Source organism: Pseudorasbora parva, chromosome 12, assembly GCF_024679245.1.
Source record: "Pseudorasbora parva isolate DD20220531a chromosome 12, ASM2467924v1, whole genome shotgun sequence".
Taxonomy (NCBI): domain Eukaryota; kingdom Metazoa; phylum Chordata; class Actinopteri; order Cypriniformes; family Gobionidae; genus Pseudorasbora; species Pseudorasbora parva.
Genome location: NC_090183.1, coordinates 23533473 through 23557220, shown reverse-complemented (window position 1 = coordinate 23557220; position 23748 = coordinate 23533473). Strand labels below are relative to the sequence as shown.

At 39.3% G+C, this 23748-nt stretch overlaps 2 protein-coding genes across 3 annotated transcripts in view; one reads left to right on the top strand and one right to left on the bottom strand.

Annotated features, from left to right (window-relative positions):
- The window catches only part of stx8 (syntaxin 8), a 103511-nt gene extending 84505 nt beyond the window's left edge, over positions 1-19006 (bottom strand). Inside the window, exon 1 of the mRNA XM_067459523.1 lies at positions 18878-19006. The gene's annotated coding sequence lies outside the window, so the exon portion shown is untranslated. The remainder of the gene's footprint in view (positions 1-18877) is intronic.
- On the top strand, positions 2629-19250 carry LOC137094187 (TBC1 domain family member 24-like). Of its 2 annotated transcripts, XM_067459519.1 has the most exons (7): positions 2629-3071; positions 4124-5150; positions 5271-5423; positions 5780-5843; positions 18235-18327; positions 18457-18643; positions 18902-19250. In XM_067459519.1, exons 1-7 carry the CDS (start codon positions 2675-2677, stop codon positions 19069-19071), a joined length of 2091 nt encoding a protein of 696 aa, XP_067315620.1. In that variant the 5' UTR covers positions 2629-2674; the 3' UTR covers positions 19072-19250. The 2 variants fall into 2 exon arrangements, with proteins under 2 accessions (XP_067315620.1, XP_067315622.1); XM_067459521.1 differs by lacking the exon at positions 18902-19250 and having other exon boundaries at positions 18235-18331; positions 18457-18640.
- The last annotated feature ends 4498 nt before the right edge of the window (positions 19251-23748 follow it).

The window sequence follows — 23748 nt, the reverse complement described above, 5'->3', positions numbered from 1 at the left end:
AGGTGTTAACTTTACCAACAGTCTTGCTTGAAAAAAAGGTTCTAAATAAAATAAAAATGTAGTCCATACTACCTTTATTTGTTTTGTATATTTTTTCAAACTGCATTTCCACATTGTAATTTTGTATAGACTATTCATAAACTGAATTAACAGAAAAATTGCTGTATCGTCATGTATATCGTTATCGGGATATCAAATGAGCTATATCGGGATATGAAATTTTGGCCATATCGCCCAGCCCTAGGTCTATGCGAGGATTTGTGTGTGTGTGCGCCTTGCTTATGTGCTTGATCATGTGGTCCTGGGGGGGAGGTTACTCTATGTTTATCAGCTTGTGATCGACTACATCTGAAAACTTAAAAATGCTGCCTTCAGAGGACACATTTCAAGGCAGGAAGACATCAAGGCACGTCCGAATTCAATGTTATCTTCACTTCCTGTCTCCTTAGATACATAGATGCATCTTTGCATAGATGCATCCTTCACTGCCTTTGATATCCCACAATCCTGTGCGTTCCATTCAGTGACAGTTGAGCTAAAAAAAGATGGAATCTGAAAGGTGCAGTTGGTTGCTTTTCAATTTGTGTGTAAATGTATGTTTTTGGAAGTAGGCCTATGTTTTCCACTTCTGCATGTGTCATTTCTAGCAAGAAATTGCTACTGCAGTAATTAAATGTTTGTTTAGTTCTCACTAAAGCTTGCTCTATTTTGCTAGATCACAAACCGTTATACTGCCTGTCTGTCCGAAATCAGTTGTGAGGTAATTCCATGCTCAAAGTCTGCAGAGACTTCGCCTATAAGGCAGTGAGGCAACAAGTCAGCTCCCTAAGTTTTCAGATGCAGCTCTGATATTAATGTTTGTTTACAAAACAGGGCAAATTAGTGTGAGAGCACAAAAAGTGCCAAAAAAGCACAGATGCAAGTGGAAAGTTCTATGCGTATGTGTGATCTTCTGACAACGTGCAAATTAAAGAACACAGATGGAGCCAGATCATTTCCATAATGACTAACACGATGCAAAGTTAGAACAGTGCGAATTACACTGCAAAAAATGCTCTTCTTATTTCGTTTTTTTTTCTCCAGTCCAAATATCTAAAAATTCTTCAATCAAGATTCATTTAATAAGTAAAATGACATGAGATATTTCCTTGTTTTCGTTAAAAATAAAATCAAAATGAAGTGAGTTTTTGCCTAAAACAAGCTAAATTATCTGCCAATGGGGTGAGAAAAACAATCTTGTTTCTGATTGAAATCTTATTTCTTGTTTCCGTCCCAAACAGAAATAAGATTATTTTTCTCACCCCATTCTGCATGCTCAAAACATTACCTGTGAGTAAGTCCACTATTACAGTTTTTGCATTTTTTGAGCCTTTGTGTGCGACCTTTTCCTGTGTTTTTTTTTTTTAATTTTCTTTTTTTCTTTGTTGAGCATTTGACTTGCTGTTGTTACAACATCAGTACAGAGACAAAAGAGAGAAGAATTGTTGTCCTTAGATCTGATCGGTCAGTTGTTAAATGAAATGATTAATCTTGACAACTGCATTTGGGTATTTATGCATTCTAACATTTTTATCTTACAAAAAAAAAAAAAAAAAAATTGTGTCAACCTCATTAAAGTGTCCATTATTATAAATCAATCATCTTACTGTGGGACAGTTAGCTTACTGAATTTACTATTCTGTGTTCCATTTTATTGCAAAATTATTGGTAATCATCTCAAGAAAAGCTTATGAAAATGTAATTCTGATGTTAAAACTCATTTTGAAACTCTTATTTAATAATTTCATTTATTTGATTTAATTTGAGTACCCTGACTGTGCAACCACACTTGATATGAAGCAGCACAATGTTTATTAGATAAACTTTAACCCAAGTGTGTTAACATGTAACATTCTAACTAAAAGAACAGGTTTAACATCTTATTTAATGATATTAGCCCCCATTTTGAGCCTCACCAATTTGTTTCACATCCAAACATATATGTTTGAATTAATAACAGTGTTGAAAACAAGAAGGGCTGAGTTTTTGAATTTCCTGGAAAAACACTGGGTAAAATGTGTCTGGTATCAACATTCTGTGACACTTCAATAGAATATTGAATAAGAATATTAATAGTTAGAGAGTAAATAAGTTTCACATAGAGGCTTTACAACAGCCTTTGAGAACTTTCTTTTCTTGATGATTGTCAATACTTTTTTATATAAGCAGATGTTTTGAATATTATGTAATATTTTCAACCATATTTATGTCATACATCCATATGAATTTGATCCTGTAACAGTGAGGTTATGGCTTCAGCTACAAAAAGATTATGACTGGAAGAACATGTTAAATAATTTTATAAGAGAGAATCCAACATAAAAAGTTGTATCCATTTAGACCTATACAAGTGTATTTTTTAAAGTTATTAAATAGTGTGTACATATTTATTTATATTTTAAGACCACTTATGTTATGTCATAGCTTTTATTACACAAATGTATTTTCAAGTATTCACAGTTGACTGCTAAAGACTTTTTGACTGTGTATACAGTAGTATTACAACCACCTGAGCAGATCACCTGACATCACATCATCTGAACAAAACCCAGGTGTCTCAGGGCATCACAAAGAGAACAACAAAGCTACTGTAAACTAAACTTTCAAAGTCTTTGTTATGTGAACTGGTGAGGCCATGCTCCAGGTTACTTCAAATGTTGCCCATTTTGGTTCCACCAATGTAAATCTCCTCAATGTGGAGGGCGGCAGAAATGCACAGTTTGCAGATCGGACAAATTGTGGCAGACTACGTTCGCGATCTCTTTACAGTTCTGACGAGGCAAAACGCTCAACGGGAGAGACTGACAAGGACAGAAGCCACATCAGACCTCGCTCAAGATCTTTTTATGCTTGTGACACAGATGATGAGGAACCAGGTCATTTTAGCAGATGCAATGCTATCAGACCAAGAGCAAGATCACTACACCGTGAGGATGGGAAAAGAAACACTGGTGAGACACGTATCACTGCAAAGCCTCCAATCAAAAGAACTAAAGGAAACTCAAACAAATGGGCCAGTAAGGATCTTGCAGGTGCGTAAGTAAGATCTTTTTGCCTTTTAAAAAAAGTTACATTTAAAGCACTAGGCAAGCAATGATAAAATTATGAATACTTGGAAATGTATACATCAGTGTACATTTAATTTAATTTCCCATATATATATATATGGTTTAATTATCTGGGTGCAAAGACACTTTTTTATTGTAACAATATACTTTTATTAATTATTACTAAATCAGAATCATTTTTCAAAGAGTTAATTTATGCATCGCACTGTATGTATATTACTATAAAGCAGGGATATTTTAATTTTGGGATTTGTGAAATTAATTATTACATTTTAACGTTTTTAACCTCTTAACTTGCGCCCCAATTTTGGATAATTTTCTGAAAACAACATACCCAAATATTATTATTATATATTTTTTTTTAAGTAAATGAGCAATCAAATGAGCTTGCACATTGGAAAATGTAATATTAATGCAATGATGTTTAAAATAATATAATCTGATAACCAATATTTTACCAATATATATCCCATAATACAAAGTCCCAACCTAAAGCAGTATCCAGTTTCACTTTATTTTGATGGTCCCTTTAACACATTCTGTTGACAATAAGTAAAGTTGCCCCTATATGTATATGCTAACTCAAGTATTAGTAGACTGGTAATGTTAGGATAAGTTGACATGTACTTGGAATGTCTTTTGGAGGACCATCACATGTTAGCAGATATTAAGCAGACAGTCTACTAATACTCATACTGAGAGTTGACATGTAGTTGCAAAGTTGCTTATAGTCAACAGAATATTCAAAAGGGACCATCAAAATAAAGTGTTACCCAATATTCAACCAAATGATAAGCTGGCTGAGTACACATGCTCATAGATATTCCAACTGAGAAATGTGGTGTCAGATGAGGTCATTCTTGACCCACATATGATATGGTTGGGAACATCACTTGAAATATTAACATTATTAAATTCGTAGAGGTGCAGCTTTCATAAACTCTGAGCAATTGCAGCTTTAATATATCACAGTACTTTCGCAGCTGATTCTAAAAGATGCTTCATCCTTTAAACAGGAAATAAAGGCAGTTTAAAGGGTGTACCCATGATGACCATTTCTGAGGTAGATAACTGGGAGATAAGCTCTTCTTCTGGAATGAAATACGGTCAGTATGTAGACTGGGAAAAGATCGACCCAGACGCGGCCACCCGTTATCGGAAGATCCTCTCAAGTGGCCGTTATGAGCTCAAAGCAATGGGCCGTACAGGATTCTGGTCCACGCCTCATACTCTCAGAGCCAAGGCTTACCAGCACATCATCCACAACATCGAGAGCAACTCCAGCAATGCTGATGCGGACGCCTACCATGGTCTAGTTGGGAAGCTCTTTGGGGAATTTCAAACAAGCACTCACCCTTTCCCAAAGTTTATGGAGGATGGGGAAATTCCCAGATACTGCTTAAATAAAGCAGGTCTGAACTCAGTGAAAAGAATTCTCATTTGTATAAATCAGCATTTTCCTGATGTCACCTTCTGTCCCATCCTGTCCGCTCTGGTGTCTCTTCTCTTGCACTTCAGTGAAGATGAAGCCCAGTGCTTCCACGGTATTTGTTCTTTGGTGACCTACACAGACTCTAAAAAGCGTTACATTGACCAGACGTTCCTCACTTCACGCGCTTCATGCATGACCTTTGGTGACCTTGCCAATAAATACTGCAGGGGCATCCGGAAGCTAATAGCCAGTTCTCGCCAGAACCTGTTTGAGTTCTACTCTGACTGGATCATGTGGATCTTTGCCGATCTCCCCTTTACATATGCTATCAGAGTGCTGGATGTCTATCTACTGGAGGGCTACAAGGTTTTGTACCGTGTAGCTCTTGCTTTACTCAGCCTTTACAAAGTCTCCGTGTCCTCACGAGTGGCCCACGTCGATGACTTCAAACAGGACATCAAGAGTTTTGTTCAGAATGTGGCACGGCACAGCACTATTGACGCACTGCTCCAGACGGCTTTTAAAATTCAGCTGCCTACACGCAAAGAACTAACTTATCTTTTCAATGCCAACAAGCATGCACTAATTCATAAGGACATACGCAATAAGAGGTGAGGACTTTGTGAGGTCAATTAAAAAATATACATTTTAAGAATTTCAGAATTCCTGTTATATATAAAACTTTATTTTTGCATTAACAATAAAACTGCAACAACATTGTTATCTCCTAGTTCATACCAAGCTATGGATTTTCGGAACTTCAGCTCCTCTGTAGTGACTGAAACAGAGATGAGGGTGGTCTGGGCTTGGATTCCAGAGCGATTTGCTCTATTCAGTCCTGTGCAGCTGTTCAGTACAAATACTCATGGCAGAAGTCTCTCCTTGTATGTTATTTATACACAGACTTGCACACTCACATGAATCATCCCATGAATATAACCTTATAATTTGAGAATATGATTTAATCACCTGAAAACGTGTTTTTACACATGCTTAAAATACATTTAAAATGTATTAAACTGCAATTTATTACTGTTATTATTGATAATATAAATACTTATATTAATTATTAGATTTAATATATTACATGTTATAATGTTTCTTAGTTTTTTTTGTTTTTAGCCAGTGCATTAAAAACAACAACCCATGATCCATTGTCCCATACATCAATGATAAATAAGAAATTATATTGAATATAGTTTTTCAAATGCATAAATCTCAAAATGTCTTTTTAAACTAGGTTTTATTCCAATGTTGAGGGGCATGATCCAACCGTTCTACTCTTGAAAACTACAGATGAAGAGGTATGTCTATTAATCCGTACACTTTTAAGTAAAATGGTTCTAAACAGTGTCAGACAGAGTTCTTCAGCTTGTACCAATAGTAGAACGCTTTTTAAAAGCTTCTATAAAGCACCATGCTTTGAAAGTGCTATATTAAAGGTGCAATAGGTGATCTGGGAAATGCTAACTGTAAGACTGAAAAAACTAGTATATGCCGAAATGTCTGAATGAAGAACAAGGACTCTCTGAGAAAATAAAGGAAATTAACATCTGAACTGTCCCTCACACACCACTGGAGACGCAAGTCTCACCTCAGTATCAGCTAATCTACATCTTTCCCTATATACCCCGTCTCCCCCAATTCCTTCCCTGTCTCATGCTGAGATCACCTGAAAATACACACAAAATCTCTATATTACAATGTCAATCCACACGATACAGTATTATATGTGTTTGATATCATTTGAAATGTTTCAGTGCGACTGGTACAAATATCTCAACTCCACAGAAGTTAACCAAAAGATAATCAATGTTTTAAGAGTTTAAAGATATCTTGTCTTAGTTTGGTGGGTGTGGCTTTCAGCCATTTGGCCTTTACATCAATACAAGTCTTGATCAATGCAAATTCCCATTGTGCACTCGTGTTTACATTTGAAAGAGTTTGTGCATTTGTTTCTGGGTATTTAAGGAAATGTTGCAAAGAGCTCAAGGCTTGACACTTTAAACCGGTCAGCCCGTAATGCTGGATGTCTCAAAATAGCCAGCATTATGTAGTTTTCAGAAGTCAGGTATACATTTCATTCTTTACTTCAGAGTATTTGATGTTTTATATGGATTACCTTTGAATTGACTATGTAATTGGCTTAATACATTTACCTGACTGTTAAATAAATTGTTACACTTTGATGGATTCTGACTTGCTCTGGAATTATTCAGGTTGGGTATAATTTCAACAAAGGGTTAAACGGAATAATTAAATGTGTAGCCTACTTAAACTATTAAAAATGAATGACCAAATAACCAATTGGCATTCTAACCCAAATTCTAAATTATCATTAAATGGAGTCAGATAACGAGGAATTGGAATAAAATCCCCTTTTCCCCGCTGAAAAGACGAACGCGCAGCGAACTTCACCCGCCGATCGTTAGCCTCCATTGGGACGATTTGGGCGGCCTTACAAAATGGTGACCAGCCTCCGTGATGTTGCGACTCTCTTACGAGCAACGTCTTTTCAGCGTTCAAGTATTCGATTTTAAAATCAACAAGAGGTTTGAACTTCTCTTTCTTCAGCTGTTCTGGTGAGTAAAATTCTTTTTGCCTTTTTAGAAATGTTTAGAGAAAAACAGACGCATCCCATATAGACACATTAATAGAATGGGTCGGAATACCCAATGTTAGACCGGAACCGCAATCCGGTGGGGTTTAAGAATTTAGATACATCACATACCAGGGACATGATAGCGACAGCGCAGTAGAGGAATTAAAACTTGTGTTATGGATTTTAAAATATTTCTTTGTCGGCGTAGACCTACAACAACTAAACCTAAATTGGAAAAACATCTTCCAAACTATTTCCTGAGACTCGATAAACATTTGTAAATTAGAGCGTTTTTAAAATCAGCTAAATGCTTTCTCCGTTGTTTTATTAGCTGCAACAAACTAACAACGCACGATGAGAACGAGCAAACAATAGAATTAAAAATCTAAGTTTGTAAACAATTGGAAGGCAAAGTTGGGAAAAACAGGCTGATGCATATGCAACATGTAAAAATGAAGAGAACTTTTTGTTTGATCAGAATTGGCTTAAAAATATTATTGCTACCCAGCAAATTACTCGTGACTAGAAATGATTAAGAGGTGGTAAGAATTTAAATCTAAGAGACTGATATACAGAATAATAGTGATGTTGTTACTGTATTTTTGTTAAGAAACCGCATGTTAATGTTCTGAGTGGCTCAGCGAGCCCACGGGGCGTACCACGCCCACTCGGAGAACAGACTTTCTCTCCCTGTTCAATGGGAGCATTTCGCCCAATAAGTAACAAACTAAATCTATCACATTTTGTGAATACAGTTAAAATTACCATTGTGCCGCCATGCAGATTAGTCTTTAAATAGACTAAATCAAGCAAATAGGCATTTGTAATCTCAAAAGATGAGTGAATGTGCTTGCATCAGCCTGAACCACAGTCTTTTTTATATTCAAATGTATTGACGCGATGCAATCTAAAACTTCTTCAGAACTCAAACAGAGATTTGGTGATGCACTCAGCATGTCCGTTCTGTGTTAACAACAACAGAGTCACCCCTTGGCTTTAAGCCTGACCATTGTTGTGCACTTGGTGAACATGATGGTGCAGATGATTGCCTTTTGAAGAAAAGAACACAAATGAGCTGTTCCACAGACTCTTCAGGAACCAGAAATAATATTATTTAATTTATATTGTTTTTAATATAATATAATTGTATTATAAATCAAAACATAATATACATTGTATTATAATTGCCAAGCAGGGCATTAGGAGAAAGATCAAATTATATATGGATTGTTACATTTGATTTCATTCTAATTTAATCTGAAATTATGGACTTTAGTAGATTACGTTGTATCCATTCGTTACCGCAAATCTGCGTCAGGTTAGAAACGGACTAAAACTACTTTTGAGTGGAGCATTGGGGCACGCCAATTGAGATTTTAGAGCTCCGTCTAACGCTTAGCATTAGTTCAAGTGTACTTAGATTGTGAAGGCTAAAAAGGGAATTTCCGTTTAGGACAACAATGTTGCTCGACCAACCTAAATAGGGTGAGCCTTACCTCTGTTTAAAGTAAAGTTACTCTAGCTAAGTGTACATGGGAAACCATGACACGATCATACCAAAACTATTAGAGAAAGTATCGGTCGACTTATAGCTATAGTAGTGGTCGTGACCTCTGACTAGAGATAACATTGCTTTAATTTAAGTGTACACAGTCTATGGGGACGAAACAAAATACTTTTAGAATGAGTGAGCATGTGGGCAACCCTCTAAATAGTATAGTCAATTACCTCTGTCTACATGACTAAGACTGGCGAGTTTGTGATCGTGGGCCCGCATAATAAATGGCCAGTGCGAGGACCCTAAGCGACGGCGAGAACCGAATAAACAAGTCCAATAAGAGAAAAGAGTTAAATAGATTAATCAAACACGTACTCAAATGTATAAATTATTAAAAATCTTTGGAAACCTTTTAGTTTATGGAGTCAGATGAAATATTGAGGTAATGCATATAGAAATGTATTGGATTTTAATCTTGTGTTGCATTGGGTTAATTCCCAGTGCCAAAAGGGAGGGGTTGTGCTGTTATCTTTTGCCTTTACAAGAACACAGCTATATGTGTGGCACTGATAATAGCAAACCAATTCACCCTTCACCACAGAAGTACCTCAATTTTTTTACAGGTCACAGAGACCTCAAATAATCAAATGTGTGCGCGACACCGTAAAACAAAATTCAAAACAGACAACACCAAAACAGGTGAATCAATTTCTGCCCACAGATCTGACTGTAAAGAGAGCAACTGGAAATAAAGCCATTGGAACCAACCCATCGGAATTCATGACAGTATGAGCGATAAAAGCTCTGATTAATCCAGAAAAATTCTCCAGCAGAACTGGGGTTTCTAATGCTCACAGCAGACTGTGAAGGCTCGACTGTAAGAACAGTTTTAAGGTGTCACACACTGTACTAAAACAACAGCAACAATTCAGACCTGGCCGATGAAACTCTGTTTCATGTGACAGCCAGGATGAAAATTGCAACAGGCATAATAGTGCCATTCAAATAAGTCCACATCTGACTGAAGCTGTTGATAATGTCCGAATTAACTGTGATTCTCTTTGCATTATTTCTGTCTCAGGTTGACAACTGCAATTCCTTGGAGGATGGACACCAGGATGGGGCTAACACCCCCATCAGAGCCAGAACAATGGAATTGTTAGAACAACCTAGAATGATGGAGATGGGTGCGAAAACACTTAATGGGGTCATTCACACTTCACAAAATGTATACCTCCCTGTGTAGCACTGGAACTAAATTTTGCAACACAGATTGTTATTGATAAGACTCCACCCATCTCCACACAGAACACACACCTCCTTCACTATACCCTCATATCACCTGAAACAGATCAAATCTATCCAGGTTGTACACTACACATAAAAGATGGCATAGAGTCCAAAAGTGTTACCTCACTAAAGATCTATTGTCCATCTTTTCACAACAACAGAACCAAATAGCTTCACACACACAGGATAGTAGAGTTGGTCACATGATGACAGTATCACAAAGACACACATAGCAAACGCTATTCACAACATCCTCATGGGAAAACACTGTATTACACATGTGCAAGGCTAATCACAAATTGATGAGGCAAATTCTAAAGCAGAAAGACAGACCTGCTATGGAAATTCAAAATTTTTAAACTTTCTGATTGTTATTGATGTGGTTGGAAAGTCAGAGGGCCCCTGATTTGTCAACACCACTAATAACAGAAATATTATCAAAGTAGATAAAGCTGAAGTGTGAGCACTTCAATCAATTTACAAAAATTAAAATTTGATCCTGTAATCGATTTTGATGTAGCCTGCCTGCTGCACTCACACACTCACACTCACACACTCACACACTCACACACACACACTCACACACACACACACTCACACACACACACACTCACACACTCACACACACACACACACACTGTGACAAGGAATACACAATCTCCATTATTGAATGACTAAACTTATTTAGATCTGCCTTAATTGCATTGGAAGATTCCTGAACAAACACAGTGATTATATATATATATATGTATATCTTCATAATTGTGATTGAATATTGAATATTATTGATGATGTTATTATTATATGCATATCATCTATTTAAATATATAAACTGCACTGACTTTTTGCTACATTTCCTTAGGTAATCCAGACCAAGAATACTTAAATTCCGCTGTCACTTTATCACAGTGATAGTGAAGAATTAGGTGATTAAATACCACCCCACCAATTATGACCTTAAAAAAAAAAACACTTGAGAGAAGGTGTACCAATCGCACTGCTGACGTGAACCCACATTGTTTTTTCTTTTATGTTTTCTTGCATTATATGTTCTTATGCATTTCTCTACGGTTTTAAGTTCATCAGTGTTCAGTCGTTAAGTGGACATTAAGACTCTTTTCAGGTGTCAACTACGGAGAAGCCTTCCACCCATTGAAATCTACCCAGTGAACCACACCATTGGAGGTGTGAGGATTACACAAGGAGAGTCAGATTATCGGGAAGGTGCAGAAGCAGAAGCTTCCCCATGAAGAAGTGACACGTTAACTGAACATTCACCAAGGTCCGAGACTGACTCTATGAACATGCTGTGCTGAACCACAGGTAGAACACCTGAACACATTCACCCACCAGCTTAAACTCAAGCTACACACACCTGGTGAGACGGTGTCCTGCAGGTGAACAAAGAGCCTTCCAAAGGGCTCTGCAGCTGCTAAGACAATTTCGTCATCTCAAGGATTGAACCAACGTCTAACCAACGTCTAACAGTGATCCCATAGGACCACCAGAGTTTGACCCATTGGGATCAAGAGGTGGAACTGTAAGACTGAAAAAACTAGTATATGCCGAAATGTCTGAATGAAGAACAAGGACTCTCTGAGAAAATAAAGGAAATTAACATCTGAACTGTCCCTCACACACCACTGGAGACGCAAGTCTCACCTCAGTATCAGCTAATCTACATCTTTCCCTATATACCCCGTCTCCCCCAATTCCTTCCCTGTCTCATGCTGAGATCACCTGAAAATACACACAAAATCTCTATATTACAATGTCAATCCACACGATACAGTATTATATGTGTTTGATATCATTTGAAATGTTTCAGTGCGACTGGTACAAATATCTCAACTCCACAGAAGTTAACCAAAAGATAATCAATGTTTTAAGAGTTTAAAGATATCTTGTCTTAGTTTGGTGGGTGTGGCTTTCAGCCATTTGGCCTTTACATCAATACAAGTCTTGATCAATGCAAATTCCCATTGTGCACTCGTGTTTACATTTGAAAGAGTTTGTGCATTTGTTTCTGGGTATTTAAGGAAATGTTGCAAAGAGCTCAAGGCTTGACACTTTAAACCGGTCAGCCCGTAATGCTGGATGTCTCAAAATAGCCAGCATTATGTAGTTTTCAGAAGTCAGGTATACATTTCATTCTTTACTTCAGAGTATTTGATGTTTTATATGGATTACCTTTGAATTGACTATGTAATTGGCTTAATACATTTACCTGACTGTTAAATAAATTGTTACACTTTGATGGATTCTGACTTGCTCTGGAATTATTCAGGTTGGGTATAATTTCAACAAAGGGTTAAACGGAATAATTAAATGTGTAGCCTACTTAAACTATTAAAAATGAATGACCAAATAACCAATTGGCATTCTAACCCAAATTCTAAATTATCATTAAATGGAGTCAGATAACGAGGAATTGGAATAAAATCCCCTTTTCCCCGCTGAAAAGACGAACGCGCAGCGAACTTCACCCGCCGATCGTTAGCCTCCATTGGGACGATTTGGGCGGCCTTACATAACTTTAGCCTACTAGCATTGAAAGCATACGATCACACCCTCCCTGCAAATCGCCATGCCTCCTCCAAAACATGATTGGCTAGAAGGGCTCTCCTCCGACTAGTTATATATCTCATGTCCATTGCAGGCTGTACAACAGAAGTAAACAAAGTCAATCCAAAATAGCCCTATTACTAGCACTTATGCAATGTTAGGTTCACAATAAATAAAATCTATCATATTTGAATCATACTGTGGTGTCTCTTCTTCTTGGCTGACTGCGGCTTCATTCATTTGTGATTGTCACGGTTCACGAATCCACTGTCTCTCGTCTCGCATATGGTATGTGTGTGTGGGAGTGGTCACTGATCACTGCTGATCAGCAGCATTAGGCCGGGGACACACTGCAAGCGCGTCGTGAGCGTCTGGGCTGCGTGGCGTGTCCGTTTTTATTTCGGCTCCCATGTTAACCGGTTAGAGCTTGCATACTACCTGCGTCACACGCGCGGCTCACGCGCGGTCCGAGCCACGGCGAAAACGCATGCATGCTTCAAATAGAAGAGACGCCTATTTTTCACGCGACACGCGAGCGTGTTCGAAGCGTTTCTAGGCAAAATAGCATAGGAAAAGATGTTTATATGCCATTTTGACACGAATACATATTACTAAATGACATTTTCATGTTTGAAAGTCTGTAGGTTAACATAAATGCAGATATAGGCCTAATTGCAATAATAAAAAACGGCATAATTATCGATTTTGAAATAGCCTATTTTGCCATCAATACCATAGATATGTATGGTCAAAAGGCTACTGCCGACGTTGTCTTTGCTGTATCAATAGGCAATATATTTATATTTAACATGAAGTATAGGGCTTCCCTGTACATCAATACCAGCAGCAGTGCCGCGTTAGACACGCTTCTGGTGTGCAAAGAAGAAGAAAACGCCAGCTAGCCGCCTCGCGGCTGACACGCAACAGAAACGCCCCGCTTGCAGTGTGTCTCCGGCCTTAGCTGGTACCACTTGTTTGTGACTTTATGTGCTTTTACTTACTTTTCTTTGGTAATAATTTGGACATAATTTAGTTTCATTAAATAGTTTCTGTTGAACATGCAAGATACAAGTTAGGACCAACGCATCTCTCATCACCTCAGGGATCCTGACCAGCCTGTTTTGTAAACTCGCCATGGCCCTCAAGTACTGAATAGTTAAAGTAAGCATATTTGAGCCTATGCATTGCCTTGGTTTAAGATGTATGCAATACAATATCATAAAAAATCATCATGCTCAGCTTTGACTTAAAGGGTTAGTTCACCCAAAAATGAAAATTATTTCATTAATTACTCACCCTCATGTCGTTGGAGCACCCCTTAAGACCTTCGTTCATCTTCGGAACACAAAGGAAGATATTTTTGTTGAAAGCTGATGGCTCAGAAAGGCTTCAGAAAGGCCTCCATTGGCATTCAGTACATTCCCACTCACAAGACCCATAAAGGCACTAAACACATCGATACAAATTCCTTTATCCGCAAAGTTATTGTCTTCAGTGTAGCTCTCGGACGTGAAATCACGCGATAGCGCCGCTCCTCCTCTTCCGGGTCATGTATTGAACGGCAGAGCTGCATCATATTCTCGCGCATGCATCGAGTTCACGTCAATAACTTGATGGATAAAGTCGTTATTTTGATTTTTGTGTACACAATAACTATTTTCGTCGCATTGTAAAATTATTGTACAGCCACTGTAGTGAGATGGACTTTGTAATGAAGTCTTTAGTGCCTTTTATGGGCCTTGTGAGTGGGTCAGTGAAAATGTACTGAATGCCAATGGAGGCCTTTCTGAAGCCTTTCTCAGGCATCATCTTTCAACAAAATATCTTCATTTGTGTTCCGAAGACGAACGAAGGTCTTACGGGTGTCCAATGACATGAGGGTGAGTAATTAATGAAATAATTTTGGGGTGAACTAACCCTTTAAGGTCCATTAAATAATACAAACAATAACACAGAGGCTAGGTATGGAAAGCATTGAGACAATGACTATTGTACACTGTAGTGGAGTAACATTGACAACCATCGCTAACAAATAGGCTACAAGTTTTCCAAACCATCAAACAGGCTTAGAACAGCAGCACAATTAACAGAACAGTCAACAGAGTTCATTAAGATTTGTACTCCCATGTTCGTCACAAAATTACCCCAAACAGCATTGGTTAGAAGCTCTAAATAATTGATGTGCTCTGAACGTAGTTTGCTCGGCCTCAAACAGTTCACAGTTCTGCTCTCCTGGGTGGCACCCCAGCCTGTTAGGGACGTGTCCGTCATCACGACTTCCCACAACATGACAGTCCCTAGATGGGTACCCTGTGCGTAAAAGTCCGCGCTCTTCCAGTGGCGCAGAGCTGCAGCGCAGGTGCGCGTCACTGTTACAGAGCGGCAAAGATCGTGTAACAGGCTGAAATGTAGTGACAAAACCCATTTCATGAACGTCCTCATCCTCAGGGGTCCTAGTGGCAAAAACTGGATAGCTAAAGCCATAAGACCCTGTAGCCTGAGACATGTGCGATATTGCACCCTCGCCCCCTCTCTGAACTGTGACAGACAGTTCATAAGAGAGAGAGCGCGCTCTTGATAGAGACACGCTCGCATGGAGACAGTTCAGCTCCATGCCCTGGAAGATCACCCTCTGACTGGGTGTAAAATTGCTCGTTCACATTCACCCTGAAGTCCAGAGATGGGATGTGCGCGAGCACACGGGAGGTGTCCTGCAACACCTTTTCCCTCATATCGGCTATGATGAGCCAATCGCAAATGTATGTCAGGATCCGTAGACCAGACATTCTCAGGGGAGTGAAGCCCGCTTCCACACGCAAACAGAAAGTTTGGGGACTTAATTTTTCCCCGAACGGAAGCACCGTGAGTTCGTAACAAATGCCTTGATAGGCGAAACAAAGAAACTTCCGGTGTGGTGGATAAATGCTTATGTGGAAAAAAGCATCTTTCAGATCGACCGATGTGAACCAGTTGTTCCGTTTCATGACACGGGCGAGCGAACCATGGGTTAACATTATGAATCTGTATTTTCTCAAATGTTTGTTCAACACCCCCGATGGAACCGTCCTTCTGTGGGACCAGGAAAAAACGGGAAAAGAAACCCTGGTTTATCAGATTGTGGGGTACCACCTGAATCGCACCTTTTTTTAGAAGAGAGGAGATTTCCTCCTTCAGGATGTGGGCCGTGCTTTCGTCTGTGTGAGAAAAGAGAACGCTGCTGAAACGTGGGGGTTTCATAGCAATCTGCAGACGATAGCCCTGTAATATCATGCGCAATATCCATTCGGGTGGTGCTGCAGTAAGCCAGGCTGACTGAAAGCTCGTGTGCATACCCATCCGGACCGTGCTGGCTTCGAGCATGCCTAGCTGGCTTATTTGTGATGCAATGGCGCCCTCTAGTGAAGAAACTAGGGATGACACGTGCAGGTTCACAATTATGAGAGAAAAGGTATTTCCCTGCATTGAGAGGGTATCTCGCTGTGACGAATTCATTTGATTCTTTAGATTTATTGTGTTTTTTGTGTTTCTGTGTGTGTTTTGTTTTCTGGGAAACACTGGGGCCGAAGCCTTTATTTTTTGGGTGGGTAACACTGCTTTTGAACTTTTCCTCACGACAATCCCCTTGAACAGGGGGGAACACACATCGTCCACTAAACACATGGGCTGGGCAGACACGGGAGGGGGGCATCCTACAGCAGGAACCTTCCGTCCTTTGGACAGGGGTTCTGGGGCAGGAAGAGAGCCCAGAAAGCTTATTTCGAGGCTTTTCCTTGACCTGATTAAAATTACGTCCCAGGACCGGGGGGTTAGGCAAATGCACAGGGGGCGCCTGGCGTGGGACATCTTCCTGGGACCGTCTTCCAAACAGAAAGGTTGAGCCAGAGCTCACACTCTCCTACCACGGAAAGCGCCATAGAGCGCCCGCAGGTTTGGACAACCTGACGAGCATTACGGAGAACGAGGTTGTTAACCGTGATGATCTCCTTCCACAGTGCAGGAGACGGAGAAGATCCCTTATCTAGCAGCTGGCCCAGATAGTTCAGGATCTATCTAAGGAGGGAGGAGACTTTCAGGGTCCTAACAGCCAAGGCCGAGGATTTATAAACGGCCTGGTGCACCGAGGCAGAAAAACGGTCCATCCTGTTAGTGCTCCCAACACTTTACCGTCATAAATATCCCTCTCCCGGTCTGTGACGTCTGTGGAGCCGGCCATTTAATGTTGAGACAAGCGACCGCTCGCTCACACACATCCAGGAGAATGGATTGAGGCAAGGTGGCGGGGGCGTTAGCCTGGGGAATAACAGAGGGCGGATGGCCTCCTCGTCCTCCGAAATTTCAAGGAGGCCTGCGTCGTCGTAATCACCGGACCAGGCCGGATCATCGGCGAGCGGGAGGTTACCCGTGAAGATGTCCTCTTCGGGAAACTCAGGATTGGGTTGGTCAGCCAAAACAAGAGCCGTCGCGCCCCGGGAGGTCTCCGGTAGCTCGCTGTCTTTACCGTGTTCCATATCCGAGTGCGACAAGTCGAGCTCGCCACACTGAGTAGCGGCAACTTTAAGGCGCCGTCGAAGGAGTTTCTTAGGAAGTACCAGGCAGTAACTGCAGTTCTCCAGGTTTTCTATTGCCTCTTCTGCGTGCTTGAGGCCCAAGAGACCCACACGCGGCCGGGCAGGCCCGTAATAGGCTAAAGACAGAAGAAGCAGACTGAGAGAGCGACATACCCGCAAAAAACTCAGAAAGGTCTGTGGCGGCAGCCGTGGAACAGGAAGACAGACGAGAGCGTGAGCGGCTCCGAATGCAGACACAGAATGTGGCAGAATCTAACTGTCACGCCCGGTGGAGGCTGATCTGGCGATATTTCCTCCTGTAGACAATAAAGCCCCTTTCACACTGCGATTCCGGCAAATACACGGATAATGCAACCCCGCATTTTTCCCGGGCCGCTAGATTTGGTCCATTCACACTGCCAGCGAAATACCGTAATATGTGCGCTTTCACACACAACCCGTAACGGTCCCGGAATGAGTTGACACGTGACATCCTGATGTGACGTATAATGTTGAGCGATCGCAGCTTCAGCCCGGATAGTAAGGAGCTCCGTGGTCTCGACTTGTGTCCAGTTTGCGCACGTTTCTTCTTGTTTAATTTTAGTTTCTTTTGTATACAAACACTCTCTGCATTTAAAACATCGACTAGCTCTTCTGGCACTGCAGGGTTGTATTATTGAAAACACAAGCTCTAGGAGTCGCACGATAACTACGTACACGTTGCGGCTTTAGTTTTGGCTTTTGTTCACACAGCGCTCGCCCCGGGTCGAATCCCGCAATTTTACTAGGTCCCCGACCCGGGTTCAATTCGGTAATCAATTCCGGGACGTGGTTGCTTTCACACAGAAGGCGACCCGGCAATGTTCCGGGAATATTGCGGGTCCAACGTGCAGTGTGAAAGGGGCTTAAGGTGGTTTTGAAAGGATATTTTGACCATTACTGAACTGTTACGGAAAATAAACAAAAGGGCCGAAATAGAGAGCACTAAACTTTAACACAAAAACATACTGTTCTGAAGCTATACTGTCTATGCTAAAATGGTTCTTCAGGACAGTATGCTTCTAAATTGAACTGTTACTGTGGCCTTTAAAGTGCCTGTTTTAGAGTGCTGTGTTAGCTGTACACAATTTTACAGAAATGTTAAAATCTGAATATTTTGTTATATTTACGTTATTTTATTCATGTCATTGTAGATTTGTGGAGCTTTCTTGTCTTCTGATTGGGCTCACAAGAGTGATGAAAAGGAATTTAAGTTCTTTGGCACGGGAGAGTGCTTTGTTTTCACTGTGAGTAAGTCTCCATTTGCTATCCAATTCAATTGATTTGTTGAGCTTTAAATTTTGCTTGATGGTGCATTAACAGAATATGATTTGAGGTAGATAATAGAATAATTGAAATGCAAATCAACTTTTCAGCTAAGACCAGGAATGGAACGGTACCAGCGTACGGTGCTGCAGATCTCCGGAGTGCCTGACAAAAGTGATTCCTCTCAAAATCAAACTCTCACTGCAGCCTCTCTGGACCAGAGATACAAATCTTCTTCATTCTGCACATTGTCAGCTGTCAAATTCATGGCAGGAGATGATGAGACACTTTTTATTGGTGAGCTCATAAGCAAGTGTGAAGGAAAGGTTTCAGAATGCATATTTCAGGCTCAGCTGTCCCCTATTATCATCATAAACAATGTGGCTGTCTCTCAAGCTTCGTATTTGCATACCCCGTGTGTATATTTCACTTGCAAACGTGCTGGAACATTGCCTTTGTGTCAACATTACTGGGAAAACAGTCTCTTCCTTAACATAGATGAAATGTTGTGTAATGTGTATAGACTTTTACCTTTACTTACGGTCTACCCTGTAGGTGGCGACGGTGGCCATGCGCTCTACCTCCAGGCTGATCTGAAAGCTGGCTATTCTGAGCGCTGTGATACATTTGAGAGTCCACCTCTCTGCAGGGGATGCTTCAAGATCCAGTCTCTAGAGGTGTGGGGTATCCAGCATTCTTTGTCGGTTCTACCACTTTCACCCTGAAGACTGTGGAGGAATATGCCCATATTTATCAAAGGTCACACTGGCAAAGTAACATCACGCTGTGAGGCAAAACTAAGGATATTAAAACATTAAAAAATAAAATAAATAAAAATTAAGATTATTATATATATTAGTGTATTATATATTAGTGTATTGAAGTGTAGGACTACTGTCCATTGTTGCGCTACTGCAGTATGAACAGAAAAAAAAAACTGTAAATATAATTCAAGATTCAAATGTACACAATGTTGTTTATTTACATGTTCAAATACTTTTTTATTATATGCCTTGTTATATCATTTTTAATATTTGTAGTCTTGTCATTCACTGTATTTCTGCAATACGTTTTGAAACAATTTTAATAAACATAAAATCTAAAATGTTACAAATAAAGATAACTTTTACACCATATGCAACTAATAACAAATCATGGCTGTTGTAAATAAAGTAGATATAAACAGCAATGTGCAAATGTAAGCTAAGTAAAATAGCCTACATGTAGCCTATGTTTAAGTTAAGTTTGAGCAAACTCTGGAAGTTCAAGAATGTGGATTAGATTTTATTTGTTCATTACCATGATAAATTACACACTACATGGTTAACTTTGCTCCAGAGCAGGTTTATTCTGGGTAAAAGATTGCAAATCAAAACTGAACCTATCAGCTGTAGGCAAAATGACATATTTGACGCAATTAAGTAGGCTAGGGGTAGTCAACTCTGGCTGGCCCTAATGTTACTTCAGCTGCGGCTGGATTTATTTTTTTTAATTTTTTTTTAACATAGGGATGTTTAGGGATCATTTCGGCCAATAATCACATTCCATGGCTGTTCGAAATTGCCCCCTATACCCTCATTCACTATTCCCTACATTACTCCAATAATAGTTCACTTGAAGGAGTGAATGAAAAATCAGCATTTGCAGTTTGTGCTTGCCGTTTAATAATCATTTGAAACCTTGCAAACTGGCAACTCTCAAAGTAATAACAGTATATTTTATCTGACATGGAAAGCATGTCAAAATTTGATTTAATCCTTAAACAATTTAATTATCAATTAAAAAGGAATTCATACCTGTATGGTATTACAGTTTACCCACATTGGACCAGTGATTTAGAAAATGGATGGATGGGCGATTCATGGGCCATCTTCTGGCGAGAAGATAGTTTGAAGTATGTATGTTACCAAACCGTTAGTGAGCCACAATGACTTCCATAGTATGGAGAAAAATAAAATAGTCAATAGGGTCCATCATCAACTGTTTGATTACAGACTGTTTGATTTTTCAAAATATTGTCTTCTGTGTTCAGCAGAAGGAAGAAATTCATATAGGTTTGGAACAACAACTTGAGGGTGAGTAAGTGACAGAATTTTTATTTTTGGCTGGACTTTTCCATTAACATGTGAAAATAAACCTCAATGGTGTGTGCATGTTTGTGCTTGTTTTACCAGTTTTATGATAACATATAAAATGTCTTCATGTAAATTTTGAAGCTTAAAAAAGTTGATCAAATATCTTTATTTTGGCACCAAAGAGAACAAAAGTCGACAATTTTGGAGCAACATGAACATGGGTAAATAATGACAGAATTTTTGCTTTCAAGGGAACTCTTTATTGTTAATCAACTAATAAACCAGTCCTCTATAACAATTTACTAAAGACAATTATTTGCAAAGAATAAACAGACAGCAACCTGCTGGCAAAAGATGTGTATCAAAGTAAAACATCTATATTTTACACATGCAATGACAGAATCACCAATGTATTATGTAAAGTATATAATGTAAAATAACTTATATGAACTAGTCAAATGTTAACCAAAAATTAAGTAAGTTCTATTACTTGCAATAATAAGAATGAAAACAACCTTGTCAAAGTATTTTTTTTCTTCCTTTTTTACACATTTACATCTTATCAACAATTCTCTCAAGCAGGTTTAGTAACTTTTCCTCTCTTTCCTCTGCTCTCCTCTCCCTGGCCTCAGTCCTCTCTGCCTCTCTCTCTAGGAACTCTAAAAGTGGATCCTTGCGATGTCTTTTTGGTGGTAAAGGGCTAAACTCTGGGTCGCTATCATCTGTTTCAATTAGCTCTGTGGAACCATAAGTAGGGGATGCTGAAGAAATCAGAAAGAGAGGAGGCAAAGATAGCCTCCAACCAATTGCTGCATCCATCAGCTCGAACCATTTCCAGCTTCTTGCAACTGTGTCACCTGACTCGTTCTCCACACCTGACGGGGGCTGCTTTAGTTCCTACAAATATTTTGGGCAATGATATTGACTCAGATCTCATGTAATGAAATAACACGAAAAAAAAAATAACCATAAAAATTAGTCCATAAGAATTGTATGGATATTTCACAAATATACCCAGCAAGCAATACCTGTCATTTCCCAGTTTTGGTTAACTATAGACCTGATATAGTCTGGCTATGAGTAACCCACTTCTAGCCATGGGTTACATGTCGTTTTTACCTAAATAACTTGAGATTTATGATATACTATCATGTTAGTAAAGTCAACAGCGATTACAAGGTCTTTGGTTTCATTTCTTTGACATGTTCATGTACTAACTAGCCAGTCTATTCTTGGGCTAAAGTTACAATGGATTTAGCCTTGGTTTATAGGCTAGACGTCACGTCAGGGCTGTGTTTGGACGCTATTAGATGTCTTTTAACCGAAAAATTGCTTGGTGCGATAGCCTAGAGTTGACATCAATCCTGACACGAGTCACACGACGCAACTTTACATGCACAAAATTTATTTAAAGGTATAGTTTCACCCAAAAATCATGTCATCATTTACTCACCCTCAAGTTTGTACTCACAAACATTCGTCAAAATATTGTTTGTGTTCAGCAGAACACAGAAACGCAAAGGTTTAGAACAACTTGAGAGTGAGTAAATGATGACAGAATTTTCATTTTAGGGTGAACTATACCTTTAACAGGGCTCGACATAATAACGCTTGTCAGGGACAAGTGGTTTTCTTTTGACTGATTTTGTGATTTCAATTAGAACTACAAACATGGGTAAAAAAAGTGTTAAAAAACTACAAACATAACGGATGTGCCAGTCCGACGGTTAAAGGGTTAGTTCACCCAAAAATCACCCAAAAATGAAATTTATGTCATAAATGAATCACCCTAATGTTGTTCCACACCCGTAAGACCTCCTTTCATCTTCAGAACAAAGTTTAAAGCACTATTCGCACAGGATTAGTATTATCTAGGGACCTTCGCAAATCCCCCACATCTGAGTTTTGCGTGGCGCATTCGCACGGGATAAGCAAAGCCTGTGAATTTACTCCAGTTTACTGACTTCTCCCGGATATGATGTCAAGACTTCGTTATAGATATAGCCGTATGAAATCATAAACAGGCATCGATATCGTTTTGATTATTTTATAGTAAAATAAATGAACATAATTTCGTTCCGTTAGAGAACAGACACCATGAACTGAGCACAGACCAGCGGCAGGAGTCAGATTTCATTTATCACATGCTAAATGTAAAAGCGGCCATTTAAACGAGCTTGTCATTGTACTGTTCTGTTCTGTTTTTCATTAAGAATAGTATTGATGTTAATATTAAAAACACCATTCAATCAGTTTAGTATGAATGCAGACTCCATTCTTCGTGAAAGATAAAGATAGAAATGCTCACAGGAAAAAAAAACTTGCAAAAATTATATACGATCCGCCTAATCCTGGCCAAATCACAGTGATGTCGATTCGCACAGGACTACTATTATCACAGGACCTCGGTGTCCAGCGAAATATAGTAGGTAATTTGCGGGGGAATTTTTACTTTACAAATTACAGACATGGCCAATTCGCACGGGATTAAGATCACAGACATTCTCTGCAATTATTACAAATCACCAGAGGTCCCTAGATAATACTAGTCCTGTGCGAATGGGGCTTAAGATATTTTATATTTTAGTCCCAGAGCATATGCAGTCTATGCACTCTTTACTGTCCATGTCCAGAAAGGGAATAAAAAAAACATCATCAAAGTAGTCCATATGTGACATCAGTTGGTTGATTAGAATCTCTTGAAGCATCGAAAATACATTTTGGTCCAAAAATAACAAAAGCTACGACTTCATTCAGCATCAGTCTTCTCTTCCGCGCTTGTTTTCAAACCTCAAATAAAGATTCAAACGGCCATGAATCAGTGAATCGATCAATGATTCGGATCGCCATTGTCACGTGATTTCAGCAGTTTGGATCACGTGTCAACGGAGGTCTTACGGGTGTGGAACGACATTAGGGTGAGTCATTAATGACATCAATTTCATTTTTGGGGGAACTAACCCTTTAAGTAGAGGTTTATATAAAGGGGTTTGATTGATAAGTATTTAACCCGACAAAAATATATTTATTCAGTGTTGTCCACATTATATTTCACCTGCAGTAACATTGTGAACTTTTGTGATGACACGTTTGGCCAACTTTTTAAAGCATCATTATATTTAAATTGCAAATACACGAGGATTCTCTGGATTACAGATTCACAAATGGCCAGGGACGTCGTTAGGCCTATTTTAGAGGAGCTGAAGCTACCTCAAAATGTTCCTAAGCCCCCCTAAATGATAATAAGAACAACAAAAACCATTCGATTTATCAATAACCGTATCCTCATTCATATTTAGAAGCAGCAAATTATATATATGCAGCTAC

Bases quoted from the DNA above. Each gene is read 5' to 3' on its own strand.
- LOC137094187 (XM_067459519.1), top strand. From the start codon at position 2,675: ATGCTCCAGGTTACTTCAAATGTTGCCCATTTTGGTTCCACCAATGTA. The intron at 3,072-4,123 runs GTGCGTAAGTAA...TCCTTTAAACAG, and splicing joins GGCCAGTAAGGATCTTGCAG to GAAATAAAGGCAGTTTAAAG. The intron at 18,644-18,901 runs GTGAGCTCATAA...TCTACCCTGTAG, and splicing joins TGATGAGACACTTTTTATTG to GTGGCGACGGTGGCCATGCG.